Here is a 14437-nt window from a genome sequence, read left to right as displayed (position 1 = left end):
GCATGGTGTCTTTTATGATCCTTGTCGAGTTACATGTGTGCTATGCAGATAAAATAAAACTAAGGAAAATCATCTCCCTGTCTTCCTTATCCTCCAACTCCCCTTTTTACCCTTCCGCTCTGAACTTCTCCTCATTCTCTCCCACAATTTCTTTGTCCTCCCTCTCTCTTTGCATTGTCCTACACCCTGACTGTGTCACTTTGTCCCTTGTCCTGTGTGCGCAAATAAGCCTGTTCTTTTTTTTTTTTTTTTTTTTTTTTGTACCTGAATTTGCATCCTTATTTTTTTGCAATTCATTCACACATCAAATTTCAATTGTGTTTGCATCGAGTCTTTTCTTCATTCGTTACCCCATTTCAAATCAATCAATCATCTCTTTCTCTTTCTCTTTCTCTTTCTCTTTCTCGTCTTATTCTTTTCTTCCTTGCTGTATGTCCATATCCGTTATCCTCCATTCCTCCCCCTTTTTTTTTATTACTTTTTGCTCTCTTTGTTGGCACGCAACGCTCAATTGACCGCCATTTCGACCAAAGTCACTTGTTCAGTCTTGGCTCATAACTTTTAATACATCCTGGACTACAAGTGATCATATCTGACCTAATCTGGACCTAATCTGACTTGATTTGACCCGACTTGATCCTGCTCTCTTGCTAAAAGTGAGGGGGTTTGGCATTTCAAAAGATGGTGGTGCATCCTCGATTGGTGGGTGTACTCCTACGAGGACGGTCTAATTGGAAAGCAGTGGTGGAGACTGATATCTTTGTGCTTCAGCATCATCCACGTCAGGAGAATAATCCATACAGGATCATTACCCGAGGATTCCCTCATTACCGAGGCATGTTTATACATTTATAAATATATATATTTGTTTTTTTAAAAGTGAAAATATTAATTGCAAGAAAAGGGAGAATAAAAATAAAGATTAAATATAATTTATAATTCATAATTTATTTATTTATTTTTTATTTTTATTTTTATAATTCACCAGTGGCGGAAGGGGACTCAATTGAGCTTCTAAAGGAAGAACTGGACCATCTGTCACAGAGTGCACGCGTTGTCATCCAAGGCAAGATCACATCCAAGAAAATCGTAACCTGGCTCAAGGGAACCAGCACCCCGGTAAAAACAGCTTTTTTTTTTTTTTTTTTTTGTCTTTCAAAATGCCTTTTTTTTTTTTTTTTACTAATAACATCTGTTTTTTTCTTTCTTATTAGAACGCTCTCTCTCCACCAGACATCGATCTATTGAATCAAGAGCAAGATGATGATGATGAAGAGTTCCATGATGAGGACGGATACCTCTCTGGTTCTGATTTATCCATGTTCTCGGATGAAGAGGATACACCTATAACAGACAGTTTTAAGCTTGGGGTTGCTGGGCGCTTGTTGCGAAAGGCCATTTCATTAGAGGATGTTAAAAAGCGCTCCTCTACTACTAAACCCCACCGACATAGTCATCAACACCAACGTTCTCGTCACCAACATAGTACATTGTTGACAAATGATCTTCCAGAAAGACCTGGATCTTCAGCATCCGCTTCATTCCTCTCTGTTCCCTCTGGCTCCCTTCCATCGTCATCAACAGCAGCGACATCACATCAGTTTCAATATCATCAGCGCATGCAACAACAACAGCGACTACAACAACAACAACTTCAGCAATCCCAAAGCCGATCGCACCCACAGAATCGGTCACAACACCAATATTCATTAAAACCACCGTACGAGCTTGATTACCTTCATAAAGATTACCACCGTCCGTCTACAATGTCACAACAACGTCAACAAGAAGACAACTATACCCTTTATACCCTTGATCCTGTAGATCGTCACCAGCATCAGCAGCATGGAGACCAAAGTATATATCCTAATAGTAATCAACATACTACAACATGGACGCAGTCGCCCGACAAGGAGGATGTACAGATGTTCCCTTTCCTCAACCTTGGCAGACGCAGCAATGGCGGTAGTCGAGATTCCGATTCCTTTCATCGATCAACACATGATGGAGGAGTATTTGAGCCCCCTGTCGCCACTGTGCCATCCGATAAGGATGAACAGCAACAACAACAACAACACCAGCAGCAGCAGCAAGCAAATGGAGATGGGTCGACTAGGAATACCAGTGGATCGTTCGGATGGTCTAGTGCGCCTTTAATCTTGAATACTATTATAAGCTGGATAGAAGGTCCTCCAGGACTCTTGGCTGTAGCAGGAGCAGGAGGAGCTAACAGCAATGGCTCTGGTGGTGGGCCTAATACAGGAACCAAGAAGAGTGAGAAGCCAAACTCAATCCTGGAAATCCCACTTCAGTTCATTGCATTACTGACTTATCCAGAGCCGGATCCACGGAATGGCAATAAAGTGACCCTTGCAAGTAAGTTTATGACTAAGATTTTTTTTTTTTTTTTTTTTTTTTTCTTAAAAAAAAAAGGTTGGGTATTGACTTTTGATCATCTTCGATGATTTTGATCGATTAGTGGTCCGTGAGACAGCATTTGTAAAACAGCGTCGCAAGACTCTGTTGATGCTGACCGCATACACACTGCTAGTACGGTATTGCAGTTTTGACTTTTTCTTAGTTCTCTTGTTTGCCAGTAATTGTGGGATGCTCTTCCTGATGAAGAACTCTGGTCGGATGAACGTCAACATGGCCAAGAGAGCTGTCAATCAGCGCGTAGGCTGGGCTAAACAATGGGCAGGCGGTATTTTTCGACGCGGAGGGGGAGGAGGAGGAGGGACACCAGGAATCAGTAATACCAATAACCATGTCAATAATGGAGGAACTAATCATCATCAGCAGAATAACAGTATTAACACCAATACCAATGGTGATGTTACAGCCATGCAGCAGCAACAGGAACAACAGCAGTGTGGCATGTCGTACTTTTCAGCAAGTGCAACTTCAAGCAAATCCACATCAATGCTTTCTTCTACCTTGGCAACAGGTTCTGGCACCGGCTCAGGCCCTGCTGGCGGTGATAAAAGTGAGAGTGCACAAGAGGAAAGTCCCCAACAATTCATCAAGCGGTATGGTCTATTCGGAAAACGAAAAGCTTTGAATATGATCAATTCCGCTCCTACGACTCCTTCCGGCGGCATTCCAGCCCCTACAGTACCCTCTACACTCTCTGCAATCCTTGGTAGCTCGTCTCTATCAAGTGATGGAGCAACGGTAGCGCGAGGAGCAGGGGTAGTGGTAGGCGATGATGCCTCGATCATGACGGGTCGGACCCAACGACGAGGGTTTTTCAAGCGAAACGCCACACCAACGGCACTAGCATCAACACTTACACTGGCTAGTAGATCAGCTACAGCGCCGCCTGCTGCAATAGCGACAGCAATGAGCGGTCCTTCAACTGGAACTGGTACTACTTTGCCCTCGAAGCCACCAGCAATTGTGTTAGGGTCTGCATCTTCATTTCACTCGTCTATTTTTACATCTCGATTGGTCGGAGGCAGCAGCAGCAACAGTCCCACTATCGTACCGACATCTACCTCAGCTCTGACTCCAGTGACTAATGTCTTACAGTCGCAGCTTCAGTCCTTGCCACCACGCTCTCCTAGCCCTAATACGGTTCGAAGAGACTTTTCATGGTCGAGACCTTGGAGCTCGACTCCCCTGCCACCATCACTAGCGCCAATGCCGACGCCTACGGCAGCTTTATTGCAGAAGCAACTCGTTGACTCTCCTTTATCTGATTCTACCTGGGAGTCCCCATCTCCAAAATCTATGCCCGTTGTCACCTCAGATTCAACCCCAGCAACAGCAGCAGCGGCAGTAACAGCCCCGGCTTCACCTTTACAGCAGACACAGACACAGACACAGACACAAACAAACCGATCAATTGTTTCAATTAATCCACGTCTATTTCTGCCTGGATTCTCTCTCAAGCAGCAGAATCAACAGCACCAGAAGCAGCAGCAGCCAGAACGGCAACAACTGTTGGCAACAACTCCCCTTACTAAACTGATGACGGCAACCATGACTACAGAGCCAGCCAGAGATACAGATACGGCTGTAGCTACAACTACAGCCACAGTTACATTTGCGACCTCATCTTCAATGGAAGAAGGTGCCACTACACCCATTTCACCGCAGCCCTTAAATGTAACAATTTTGTCGTCACCAACCTCTATACTTCATGAAAGAGAAGGAGGGGAAGAGAATGAACCTGATCAACTGGGCTTGATGACGCCAAACGAGAGTGGTGATGATATCATGTTTCATGAACGCATTCATGGCATCCAAAGAAGAAGAGATGGAAGAGTAGAAGGAGAAGGAGTAGGTGTGGAGTCTACGGAGGATGAGGTAGTGGAGGCTGCTGTAGATGTAGAAATGCTGGGACATGTGATATCAACAGATAGTTCTAGGTATCTGTCCAGGTACATGTCTTCACCTGAGACATTATCACTTCCGTCTATGCCATCGTGTCAACAACGATCCCAATCGCAGTCGCAGCTACAGTCAAAAGAAGAGACCTTATTGGGATTAGACCACACATCTAGATCTACAGCAGTAACAGAACCAGAGATAGAAGGGTTGTTGTTATTGGATCGAGAAGCGTAAAAAGGAGTAAGGAGAAAATAAAATATATATACAATATACAGATTATCATTTTTTACTTTAAAGGGGATGAGATGATCAAAATATTTCTTGTTTTGGAAGTCAACTGTAGTCGTACAGGATGAATGGAACAGGTTTTACAGTTGGAGAGGGCGTCATACTGATGTATGATAGATTTATACATGTATAAATAATATACACAAAAGTAGATAATCTGGACTATCTAGTTGCCTTGTTGGCTCCCTTCACGACGTACATGTACATTCTTGGATGACATGCATAAGACGCATAAACTCAATTAACACGCTTAGTAGCCTTTGACACGGACAAACATTGGGGTTTTTTAAATATAGAACATGGATATAAAAAGCGTGTAGCTAACATGTTGTCATTTTTAGTCTGTGGATGTTGGATAATGATGGACACCCCCTTGGCCTTGTTGCCCGCCCAAGGCCATTGTACATGTACATGTTTATTATACCCATGTAGAGTCGTGTATACTTGTTTACAATCGATTAACGGACGAATGACAGGGAAAAAAAAAAAAAAAAAAAAAAAAAAAGAGAGGAAAAGGCTGCTTTTATTTCTGAGCCCATGTGTACACTTTTCATTGACTATGAAGCATTCCAGGGCTTTCTTGTGTATATGTTTGTGCTTTGCCCAAAGGCTCTCCTTCAGAGATCTCTATCGCCTTTTTCTTTTTCCTTGTGACATGATTATTAAAAGATGGTGTAGAAATGAGCTGCTTCACTACAAGCTTATTCGTTGTTGGTTCATCGCCCTTTAAAAGAAAAAAAAAAAAAAATAGAATCCTTTTATTCTTCCTTTCACTCTTTTTTTCTTTTATTTCATTGTCTTTATTCTTTATTTATTTATTTGTACTTTACATTTATTTATTTATTTTTTTATTTATTTTTTTTTTTTTTTATTTCTTTCTTTCTCTTTCTCTCAATTAAAAAATAAAAAAAATAAAAAATGTCACAACCAACGACGATCCATGAGCAGAGGAGACCAGCAGTGATAATTGTAGGTGCAGGCATTGGGGGTCTATTGCTTGCTATATTCTCTGAGCAGATCAATATTGAGTACCATATCTTTGAAAGAGCATCTCAATTACGATCCTTTGGTAAGCGTTTTTCATTTTCATTCCTCTCCCGATCTCTTCCTTTTATATATATATCTATGCTTACTCTTTTCCCTTTTCTTTTTACATAAATAAACAAACAAACAAAAAAAAAAAAAAAAAAAAAAAAAAAAAGGATCTGCTATGGCTTTAGGACCCAATATTCTTCCAATGTTTGAACAGTTAGGCATGTTAGACGAGATCAGGAATATTTCTGTGCCGGTGACTAAAGTCTCTATCCTAAATGGCAATATGAAAAAACTGGCCACTATGGAGCTTTTGGGTGAGAAGGAGTAATGCATTTTATATTTTTATACAAATACGTATATTACATTATATGTGGTCTATATCTTTGTTGCTTCTGAACAAGCCGCATTCAGTTGATAATATTTCTTTCTTTCTTTGGGAAAACAAAAACAAAAGGACTGGATATGACAATCTGTTGTTTTCAAGACCAAAGCTTTACGAGTTGCTTTACAGACGAGTCCCTGCCGAAAAGATCAGTCTAAACAAAAAAGTTCTTCGGTTTGAAGAAAAAACTGAAGGAGGACTAAGCAGGGTGGCTATCTATTGCTCGGACAATACAGTCTTTGAAGGCGATCTCCTTGTGGGTGCTGATGGTGCCTACAGTGCCGTCCGTCAATGCCTCTACAAACATTTGGATGAAACCTTGGGGATCCTCCCAAAAGAGGACCGTGAGAGCTTTTCGATCGGGTATGTCAGCATGCTCGGGACGACAAATCCTCAAGATCCTGAAAAGTATCCTCAGTTGAAAGAACGGCATGCGCAGTATGGTCGAGTCCTGGGTGGGAATAGAAGAGGGGTAAAGTATTAGAAAGGAAGAGAAAAATATTGGTTCTACAAATGCGTACAATTCATTTTCCAATATGATTAATAATATCATCTCCTGTCCTTTGACTCTTTTTTTTTTTTTTTTTTTTTTTTTTTTTTCCACCGATTTTTTCTCTTATCTGAAATAGTGGAGTGCGGTCAATGTGGCGGGCCACCAGATCTGTTGGGCATTGAATATTCAACTTTCAGAAGAAGAAGCCAAGGACCAGCAGTTCCGGAACTCAGAGTGGGGTCCAGAAGCCAATGAAGCCATGATCCGAGAATTTCAAGATTTGCCGTGTCCTTGGGGAGGCAAGATGAAAGATCTTATTGATGCTACACCCAAGGACTTGATCTCAAAGATATTTCTGGAAGAGAAAGTCTTTTCGACCTGGTATTATGGACGAACAGTCCTTATCGGCGATGGTAAGCAGTTTCTAGTTGGCTTTTTTCTTTTTTCTTTTTTCTTTTTTCTTATTTCTTTGTCTTCAAGAAGTGCTATTTTCAAATGGTTCAGAAAAAAAGCAGCTCTTCAAACAGCAAAAAAGAAACTCATATATTGCCTTTTCTCCCACATAACCTTCCATAAGCTTGCCACAAGATGCTTCCCGGTGCAGGTCAAGGTAACTGTAGTGAGGATGCTATATACTTTGGGGCATGAATGCTACGAATGGCAAGAAAACAAAAGAAAAAGCTTATTAACAACCGACAATCTCTTAAACTGTTTAGGTGCAGTGAATGCAATGCAGGATGCAGTTGTGTTGGCTAACTGTCTGTACAATATGACAGACAACTCCTCCAAAAGCATCCAAACTGCTTTTGAAGAGTACTATGCACAACGATACCATCGTGCGCACGCTCAGTTCATCACCAGTAATGGAATGTCTAAAATTATGTCTGGCCAGGTATTTTTTTTTTTTTTTTTTTTTTTTTTTTTTTTTTTTCTCGGAATGATTTCTTTCAAGTATTATAATATCAGTTTTCTAACTGATGGATTTTTTATTTTATTTTTTTTTATTTTTTTTAAATTTATTACTATCTCCATTAATAATGTCTACCAGACATTGGCTGAACGAATGCTCCGAAAGACAATCCTGAATTATACTCCTAATTGGATCCAACAGCAGTATATTGCCAAGAGTTTTGAATATCGACCGCAAATTGCATGGTTGCCACTCGTCAAGAATCGCGGCACCACGCGCGTCCTTCCACAGGAAGGGAAGCGGTCTGTAGAATGATTAAATAGTTAAATAAAAGACAAAGAAAAGAAAAGAAAAAAAAGAAAAAGAAAAGAAATGGGAAGAGAAGAGGAGAGAAGAAAAAGACAATAACATATTATTGAAAAAGGAGGGAGGGGAGAGCATTTTGTGTATGTATTCTGATTCCTTACTTTCTACTTTGGTATAATGAGCCTTCCCGATCATCGACCCGAAGGAAAAAGCTGTTTCTTAGAAGGATTCTATGCATATGGACTAATATAGCTTGAGGGCGAAAAATCCGTAGTTTTGATACTAAACAAGTTTCAAGCTGAGGATCTGCCATTTAGCAGACCTGTTCAAGATAAATCGTGGCTAGTGATATTCGGGAAACGTTTCAGCATTAGTAAGGATCGATGCAGATGAAGCATTTCTGCACCGAGTAACCTTAGCTGGGGCATTGTGCCTAAAAAGGTTCTTGAGATGTAGAATAAGGCCATCTCTATTACTACAAGCGCGATGATATCGTTATCATCGCCAAGTAGGTGTCCATTAGAAGGCTTATTCCTAAGGTTCATGTCCTCCACGCCAGGCTGTATATTGATGGTACAGTTTTATTCTTGTCGGTCTATTATCATTGAATATACTATGCAACTGAAGGAATTCAGAAGCTAAAGGGTATATACCTTCCTCACAGATCAAGCGGCCATCCAAGTATCTGATGCTTGGCCAACTGCTCACAATTCACGTCGCATCCTCAAGTTGCATTCGCTGCCGATCATCCCTGACCAACACTTTTGAGAAGCCACATGAGTTTCCAGATGACCAGATCAACACTGACGCAAAGAAACATTCGCTTGCTCCTGAACGCCTTTCCCGACCTCAATCACTAAAGACACTGTATGGATATAGTTTAATTAAGCTACTCAGATATGATATTATCACTTTTTTCAAGGGAGCAACAAAAAAAATATATAGATATATTAAAGATAGGTTTATCTTGTATACAAGGCGTATAAAAAAAAAAAAAAAAAAAAAAAAAACGGCTAACGTGCAAATGGGAGTAAATAGGTTTTAAAGAGTTTGGCCAATGGGATACATTTCTGAAATGCTGTGTAGAGAAAAGTGGGACAGGTTCAAAATGACTCTGGATTCTTGCTTCCTTCCTGCATGTGAGCAGCTAGGATTAGGGCTGTTGGGGCTAATTGGATGAATCTCCTAGCTTTGTCCCTTCAGTGGGTATGATGCTGAAGTGAAGCTTCGTTTTTTGTTAGTTTGTTTTGGGTTTGTGGGACGGTTGGATTAATAGACAGTCTGTTCAGTATGCTCCAGTTGGTTTGTTAAAACGAACTCAACGTGATTGCTCATCTTGAATGAGATGAATGAACCCATGTGAGCCCTTTCCATTGGTTCATTCCGTTTAACATTTACTTCATTCATCTCTGTTCTCATTCTCTTACAAGAAAGTTGTCGAAATAATAATAATAATAATAATAATAATAATAATAAAAAATAATAAATACATGGATACTCAGCAAATCCAAAACAGAGCTCAATCGCAGCCCTCGGTCATCATCGTCGGTGCAGGCCTTGGTGGATTGCTACTCGGTGCATTATTGGAGAGGATTGATGTTCCCTACCAGATCTTTGAGCGAGCAAGAGAGATCCGACCACTTGGTATGGAAAGATCCAATTGATGGCAATTCACAAGTTTTTGGGAGATTCCTGAAAGTTGCTTCGCCCTCTTGAGTCTGATCTTTTATTTTTTATTAATGTTCTTGTAGGAGCTGCAATTACTCTTGGTGCAACCATTCTTCCAGTCTTTGAGCAACTTGGCTTGCTTGAAGAACTTCAGAGTATTTCATTGCCGCTCCAATCTGCTGTACTCTATAATGCAGATATGAAAGCGATTGGAGCCATGTCAGGCAAAGCACAAAAGGCTGCGTAAGTATCCTTTTTTTTTTTTTTTTTTTCTCTAAAAAAAAAGAAGTTTTCAGCTAACCTTTCATCATCAATCTGTCTTTGCGTTAGTGTTGGGTATGATAATATCCTGTTTGAACGGCCTAAACTATACGATATCTTGCTACGACAGGTTCCTGCACACAAGATTCATCTCGGCAAAAAAGTATTACGGATTGAAGAGGAAGAAGGACGAGTGATGATCCATTGCTCCGATAACACAAGATATGATGGTGATATCCTTGTCGGAGCCGATGGAGCCTATAGCAGTGTTCGGCAAAGCCTCTTCAAGAATATATTGGCGTTCAGTAGTCGTGACAGTCTTGAAGGCAGTGGTCATCGTAAAGGAGGTAGTAGTAGCCATAGTAACCAACCATCGTTGCCAAAGTCCGATCAGGAGAGTCTTTCGATCGGATATGTCAGTCTAGTGGGTGTAACGACCCCTCAAGACCCTGAAAAGTACCCACAGCTGAAGGAGAGTTTCGCACATTTTTCACAAGTCTTGGGCAAGGATAACCGCAGCGTAATAGGCAGAGAAATGATGATAAGGTCTTTACAGGAGGCGAATGTTGACTGTAGGATCTTTGGTTCTGACTCTTTTTTTTTTTTTTTTTTTTTTTTTTCACTTTGATAATAATCCTATTTCAGTGGGGTGTCCGTAGTGTGGCGGACTACCGAGTTTGCTGGCTAGTCAGTATTCAACTCTCCGAAACAGAAGCTAAACCCTACAATTTCGAAATTCGGGATGGGGACCTGAGGCGAACGAGTCGATGATCAAGGAGTTTCGAAATTTACGCAATCCTTGGGGGGGTACCATGGGAGAGATCTTTGATGCCACACCTCCGGAGCGGATTTCAAAGGTGTTCCTTGAGGAGAAGCTGTTTAAGACATGGTACTATGGCCGCACTGTGTTGATTGGCGATGGTAAGGGGGATAGGAGCCATGGATTTTTGAATTTTAATTTTCATATATAATACGTTATATGTAAATATCTGTTCAACTTGTTGATATCCTTTTCTTCTTTTTATCCTATAAACATGCATGCATGGATTAGCTTGCCACAAGATGCTCCCTGCAGCAGGCGTAGGTAAAGACCTTGTTGGATTATATTCAGAACCTTTTTGCCAATTTATATTTGCATGGGCTGAATGGTTACAAACATCTTTTTTTGATATCCTGATTCGTAGGCGCTGTGAATGCAATGCAAGACGTTGTGGTATTGGCAAACTGTCTGTATAGTATGAATAGTTCGACGCAAGAAGACATCACTGCATTGTTCCAGGAATATTACAAACAGCGATTTCATCGGGCAGCTAACGAGATTGAGCGAAGCAAGGCCATGGCCAAGATGATAGCTGGACAGGTATACAAAAAGAAAAAAGAAAAAAGAAAAAAGAAAAAAGAAAAAAGAAAAAAGAAAAAAAAAGTGTTAAGCATGTTGACGAAACTTCGTTTAGTTATTCACTTTATTTTTTATTTTTTTATTTTTTTTTTATGACTGAGCAGACTTGGCTCGAGAGAGTTGTCCGACATGTGTTGCTCAATTATCTTCCAAACTGGTTACAACAACAAATTTCAACCAAGAATTTCGAGTATCGTCCTCAAATCGCATGGCTCCCTTTGGTACCGCACCGCGGATTAGGACGAGTATTACCACAAGAAGGCCCAAGAAGACCTAGACCTGGATTTCACTTACCACAGCAGTCCATAGCTCAAACAGTCTAATCGAAAAGGATATTAAACAGACTGATAACCCCCATCATCTATTTGCCTCTACCTCCTCTGCACGTAATACCTAGACTCTGTTCCACACAGCACCCATTAATGCCGTTATATATAATATCATATGTAGCTTTTGAAAATATTATTAATAATGTTACAGATCTGCATGATAAAGGATTTCTTCTGTTGCTTTCAGGTTTTTCCTTGGCGTATGGATGCAATGAGTGGTTTGTGGTGGGTGAAGCACAATCTACTTTGTACTCCTTGTGTTCCCATTTATTTCATGCAATTGCTTGTGTCTTATTATCTTATTATACACAAGGTTGGGCAATCCAATGGTGGTTATTGATATTTGTAAACTGTCTAAGTACTTAAGAAGGAATGTCAACCCCCTTTGTTTTCATATTCTTCATCTCATTCTTCATTCTTCATTCTTCATTCGTTTTTTTTTTTTTTCTTAAATACCAAAATTTCCTTGAAGATAAAAAAAAGAGTGAAAGAGACCATGACAGATCAAGCAACAACGAGTCCAACCACCGCTCCGCCAGCTGCATTGGGCCAGACCAAGCCTACAGTCTTGATTGTTGGTGCAGGTCTTGCAGGACTCCTATTGGGTTTACTTTTAGAGAAGATCAAAGTCCCTTACCATATTTATGAGCGTGCTGTAGAAGTACGGCCACTTGGTACGAGATTTGTGCACTTCATCCTATCTTTTATCCTCATCTTTTTTTTTTTTTTTTTTTTTTTTTTAAATAAAAAACGGCTTTTTTGTTTTTGTTTTTGTTTTTGATTTTTTTTTTTTTTTTTTTTTTTGTAGGGTCTGTGATGACTTTGGGAGCAAACATTCTGCCAGTCTTTGAGCAACTGGGCCTATTAGAAGAACTATACAAGATTTCACTCCCGCTTTATTCAGCATACATTTATAGCACTGATATGAAACAGGTTGGATTCTTGGATGGGAAGGGACAGAAAGAACTGTAAGGCACAAACAAAAGAAAATTGAAGCATTTGTATATACGAACGTTTCTTTTTTTTCTTAGGCATCATCCTAATATATATTTATATATGCTTATAGTACTGGCTACGACATGCTGGCATTCTCAAGACCAAAGCTCTACGACTTGATGCGGAAACAAGTCCCAGTGGAGAAGATCAGCATGAATAAAAAAGTGATTCGGATTGAAGAGGTCCCTAGTGAGGACAAGATCAGAATCTACTGTGTTGATAATTCACATTATGAAGGCCATATCCTAGTAGGAGCTGATGGGGCTTATAGTGGGGTCCGTAAGAGCCTATACAAACAGCTGGATGAGAAAGGAGTGTTGCCCAAGGAAGATCTTGACAACTTCAAGATGGCCTACGTCAATTTAGTCGGCGTTGCAGACTTCAAGGACAGGGGGAATGATCAAACGAATGAAAAATATCCACAGTTGAAAGACAACTTTGGAACTTTTGCGCAGATTCTTGGGCATGATAATCGCAGTGTAAGAAGGGAGTGAAGAAAAGGCTTTCAGAAAGAAAGAAAAAAGAAGTTATGGGCAAAATAGAGCCAGTAACCTTTCATCTTTTTTACATGCTTACTATTTACATTCTATTTTTTTTCCATAGTGGGGCGTCCGTAATGTAGCGGACAAGCAAATCTGTTGGTCCCTGAGTGCACAAGTCGCGGAGCCAGAGAGCCAAGGTTTGAACATCAATAACGCAGAATGGGGCCCAGAAGCGAATGAAGCCATGATTAAGCAGTTTGAGAACGAGCCCTGTCCCTGGGGCGGTAAAATGGGCGACCTTATTGAAGCCACTCCCAAGAATTTAATTTCCAAAGTCGTCCTCGAAGACAAATTGTTTAAGACATGGTACCATGGTCGGACAGTTCTGATCGGCGATGGTAATCTTAATAAAACAATCGTTCTATAAAACGAAAAAAGAAGACTTTTTATTAAATCTTCCTTTCTCTTACTGATAGCTGCCCACAAGATGCTTCCTGGAGGCGCTCAAGGTTGTTATTATTTTTCTTTTTCTTTTTTTAAACAAAAAAAACCTCCAGACATGATGCTTGATGTGGATTCGTGTTAACGATTAACTTGTTTACTTATTTTCTTTTTATGATTATAATGAACACAGGAGCGATCAATGCGATGCAGGATGCTGTAGTGTTGGCCAATAGTATCTTTGCTTTGACTGATCTGTCTTTCAAAAACATCACTGCAGCTTTTGAGACATACTACCATCAACGATACAGTCGTGCAGGTGGGCATGTCAAGCGTAGCAGTGTCATGTCTCAACTCATGGCGGGGCAGGTATTTTTTTTTTTTTTTTTTTTTTCATTACTCACTTTATCTATATCCTCTAACCTTTTTATGATCCTTTTCACAACATTTACTACTTCTAGACATGGACTGATCGAACCATTCGCCACGTGATGTTCAACTACATCCCAGAGTGGATCCATCAGTGGAGTCTGTCTAAAACTGCAGAGTACCGCCCACAACTGGCATGGCTCCCATTAGCCCCAAACCGCGGCAAAGGAAATGTCTCGCCTCAGGAATGCGTGAGGAAAGAGCTCGAGGAAACCGCCCAGGCTATTTGATAAAAATATATCCCCTTTTCCACTTCAAAAGCATTGAAGCAAATAGTTGGTGACCATGGATGGCATCTGTTCAAAATAAGATAAAGTGCATACCCTCTTGAACACAATTGAAATGAAACACGTTAACAGCGCCCTTCAAATATCAAAACAAAAATTTGCCATTTGCCATTTTTAGGCGAACGCAATAGTCGAAAAGTCACTAAAACGGCAAATGTCATTTTTTGTTTTGATATTTGAAGGGCACTATATGTAATCAGGGCGTTGTTTAGATCACTTCATTTTCGTTTTTTTTTTTTTTTTTTTTTTTTCTTGGCCAGGCAAAGAAAATCCCTTCCTTCAGAGTATAAAAATGCGCCTCTACTTCTCATTGGCTTTTAATTGATACCGTATTAAGTGTTTTGAAACATTCACAGCATAAAATACATGCCCACCCACATGGTCAACCAGACCTGT

The 14437-nt window shown here is 40.3% G+C and overlaps 5 protein-coding genes across 5 annotated transcripts; all 5 read left to right on the top strand.

Moving 5' to 3' along the window:
* Positions 1 to 263: 263 nt before the first annotated feature.
* On the top strand, positions 264 to 4583 carry BCR41DRAFT_419775 (hypothetical protein). Its single transcript, XM_022029812.1, has 4 exons — positions 264 to 835; positions 989 to 1119; positions 1215 to 2376; positions 2480 to 4583. Exons 1-4 carry the CDS (start codon positions 682 to 684, stop codon positions 4567 to 4569), a joined length of 3537 nt encoding a protein of 1178 aa, XP_021884581.1. The 5' UTR covers positions 264 to 681; the 3' UTR covers positions 4570 to 4583.
* A 1250-nt stretch (positions 4584 to 5833) lies between these two features.
* On the top strand, positions 5834 to 7758 carry BCR41DRAFT_368330 (hypothetical protein; the record flags this gene model as incomplete). Its single annotated transcript, XM_022026373.1, has 5 exons — positions 5834 to 5982; positions 6143 to 6512; positions 6670 to 6946; positions 7250 to 7425; positions 7582 to 7758. 5 exons carry the CDS (start codon positions 5834 to 5836, stop codon positions 7756 to 7758), a joined length of 1149 nt encoding a protein of 382 aa, XP_021884580.1.
* A 1310-nt stretch (positions 7759 to 9068) lies between these two features.
* On the top strand, positions 9069 to 10489 carry BCR41DRAFT_206236 (hypothetical protein). Its single transcript, XM_022019924.1, has 4 exons — positions 9069 to 9393; positions 9501 to 9660; positions 9748 to 10198; positions 10324 to 10489. The coding sequence occupies exons 1-4, from the start codon at positions 9240 to 9242 to the stop codon at positions 10447 to 10449; spliced, it is 891 nt and encodes a 296-aa protein (XP_021884579.1). The 5' UTR covers positions 9069 to 9239; the 3' UTR covers positions 10450 to 10489.
* Position 10490: 1 nt separating this feature from the next.
* Positions 10491 to 11400, top strand: BCR41DRAFT_393426 (hypothetical protein; the record flags this gene model as incomplete). The annotated part of the gene is made up of 4 exons (XM_022028562.1): positions 10491 to 10599; positions 10730 to 10762; positions 10863 to 11038; positions 11182 to 11400. The coding sequence occupies 4 exons, from the start codon at positions 10491 to 10493 to the stop codon at positions 11398 to 11400; spliced, it is 537 nt and encodes a 178-aa protein (XP_021884578.1).
* Positions 11401 to 11841: 441 nt separating this feature from the next.
* BCR41DRAFT_347961 (hypothetical protein) lies at positions 11842 to 14243 on the top strand. Its single transcript, XM_022023195.1, has 7 exons — positions 11842 to 12080; positions 12215 to 12374; positions 12473 to 12881; positions 13006 to 13282; positions 13361 to 13393; positions 13519 to 13694; positions 13787 to 14243. The coding sequence occupies exons 1-7, from the start codon at positions 11903 to 11905 to the stop codon at positions 13982 to 13984; spliced, it is 1431 nt and encodes a 476-aa protein (XP_021884577.1). The 5' UTR covers positions 11842 to 11902; the 3' UTR covers positions 13985 to 14243.
* The last annotated feature ends 194 nt before the right edge of the window (positions 14244 to 14437 follow it).

The sequence above is a fragment of the Lobosporangium transversale genome, assembly GCF_002105155.1.
Source record: "Lobosporangium transversale strain NRRL 3116 chromosome Unknown BCR41scaffold_6, whole genome shotgun sequence".
NCBI lineage: Eukaryota > Fungi > Mortierellomycota > Mortierellomycetes > Mortierellales > Mortierellaceae > Lobosporangium > Lobosporangium transversale.
This window is presented reverse-complemented; position numbering and strand designations above follow the sequence as displayed.

What these genes read in the sequence shown, in the direction of transcription:
- BCR41DRAFT_419775 (XM_022029812.1), top strand. Translation starts at nt 682, where the DNA reads ATGGTGGTGCATCCTCGATTGGTGGGTGTACTCCTACGAGGACGGTCT. An exon ending in AGGATTCCCTCATTACCGAG is followed by an intron (nt 836 to 988) that starts GCATGTTTATAC and finishes ATAATTCACCAG; the next exon opens with TGGCGGAAGGGGACTCAATT. An exon ending in CAATAAAGTGACCCTTGCAA is followed by an intron (nt 2,377 to 2,479) that starts GTAAGTTTATGA and finishes TTGATCGATTAG; the next exon opens with TGGTCCGTGAGACAGCATTT.
- BCR41DRAFT_206236 (XM_022019924.1), top strand. Translation starts at nt 9,240, where the DNA reads ATGGATACTCAGCAAATCCAAAACAGAGCTCAATCGCAGCCCTCGGTC. An exon ending in GGCAAAGCACAAAAGGCTGC is followed by an intron (nt 9,661 to 9,747) that starts GTAAGTATCCTT and finishes TCTTTGCGTTAG; the next exon opens with TGTTGGGTATGATAATATCC. An exon ending in TGGGCAAGGATAACCGCAGC is followed by an intron (nt 10,199 to 10,323) that starts GTAATAGGCAGA and finishes ATCCTATTTCAG; the next exon opens with TGGGGTGTCCGTAGTGTGGC.
- BCR41DRAFT_347961 (XM_022023195.1), top strand. Translation starts at nt 11,903, where the DNA reads ATGACAGATCAAGCAACAACGAGTCCAACCACCGCTCCGCCAGCTGCA. An exon ending in GGGAAGGGACAGAAAGAACT is followed by an intron (nt 12,375 to 12,472) that starts GTAAGGCACAAA and finishes ATATGCTTATAG; the next exon opens with TACTGGCTACGACATGCTGG. An exon ending in TTGGGCATGATAATCGCAGT is followed by an intron (nt 12,882 to 13,005) that starts GTAAGAAGGGAG and finishes TTTTTTCCATAG; the next exon opens with TGGGGCGTCCGTAATGTAGC.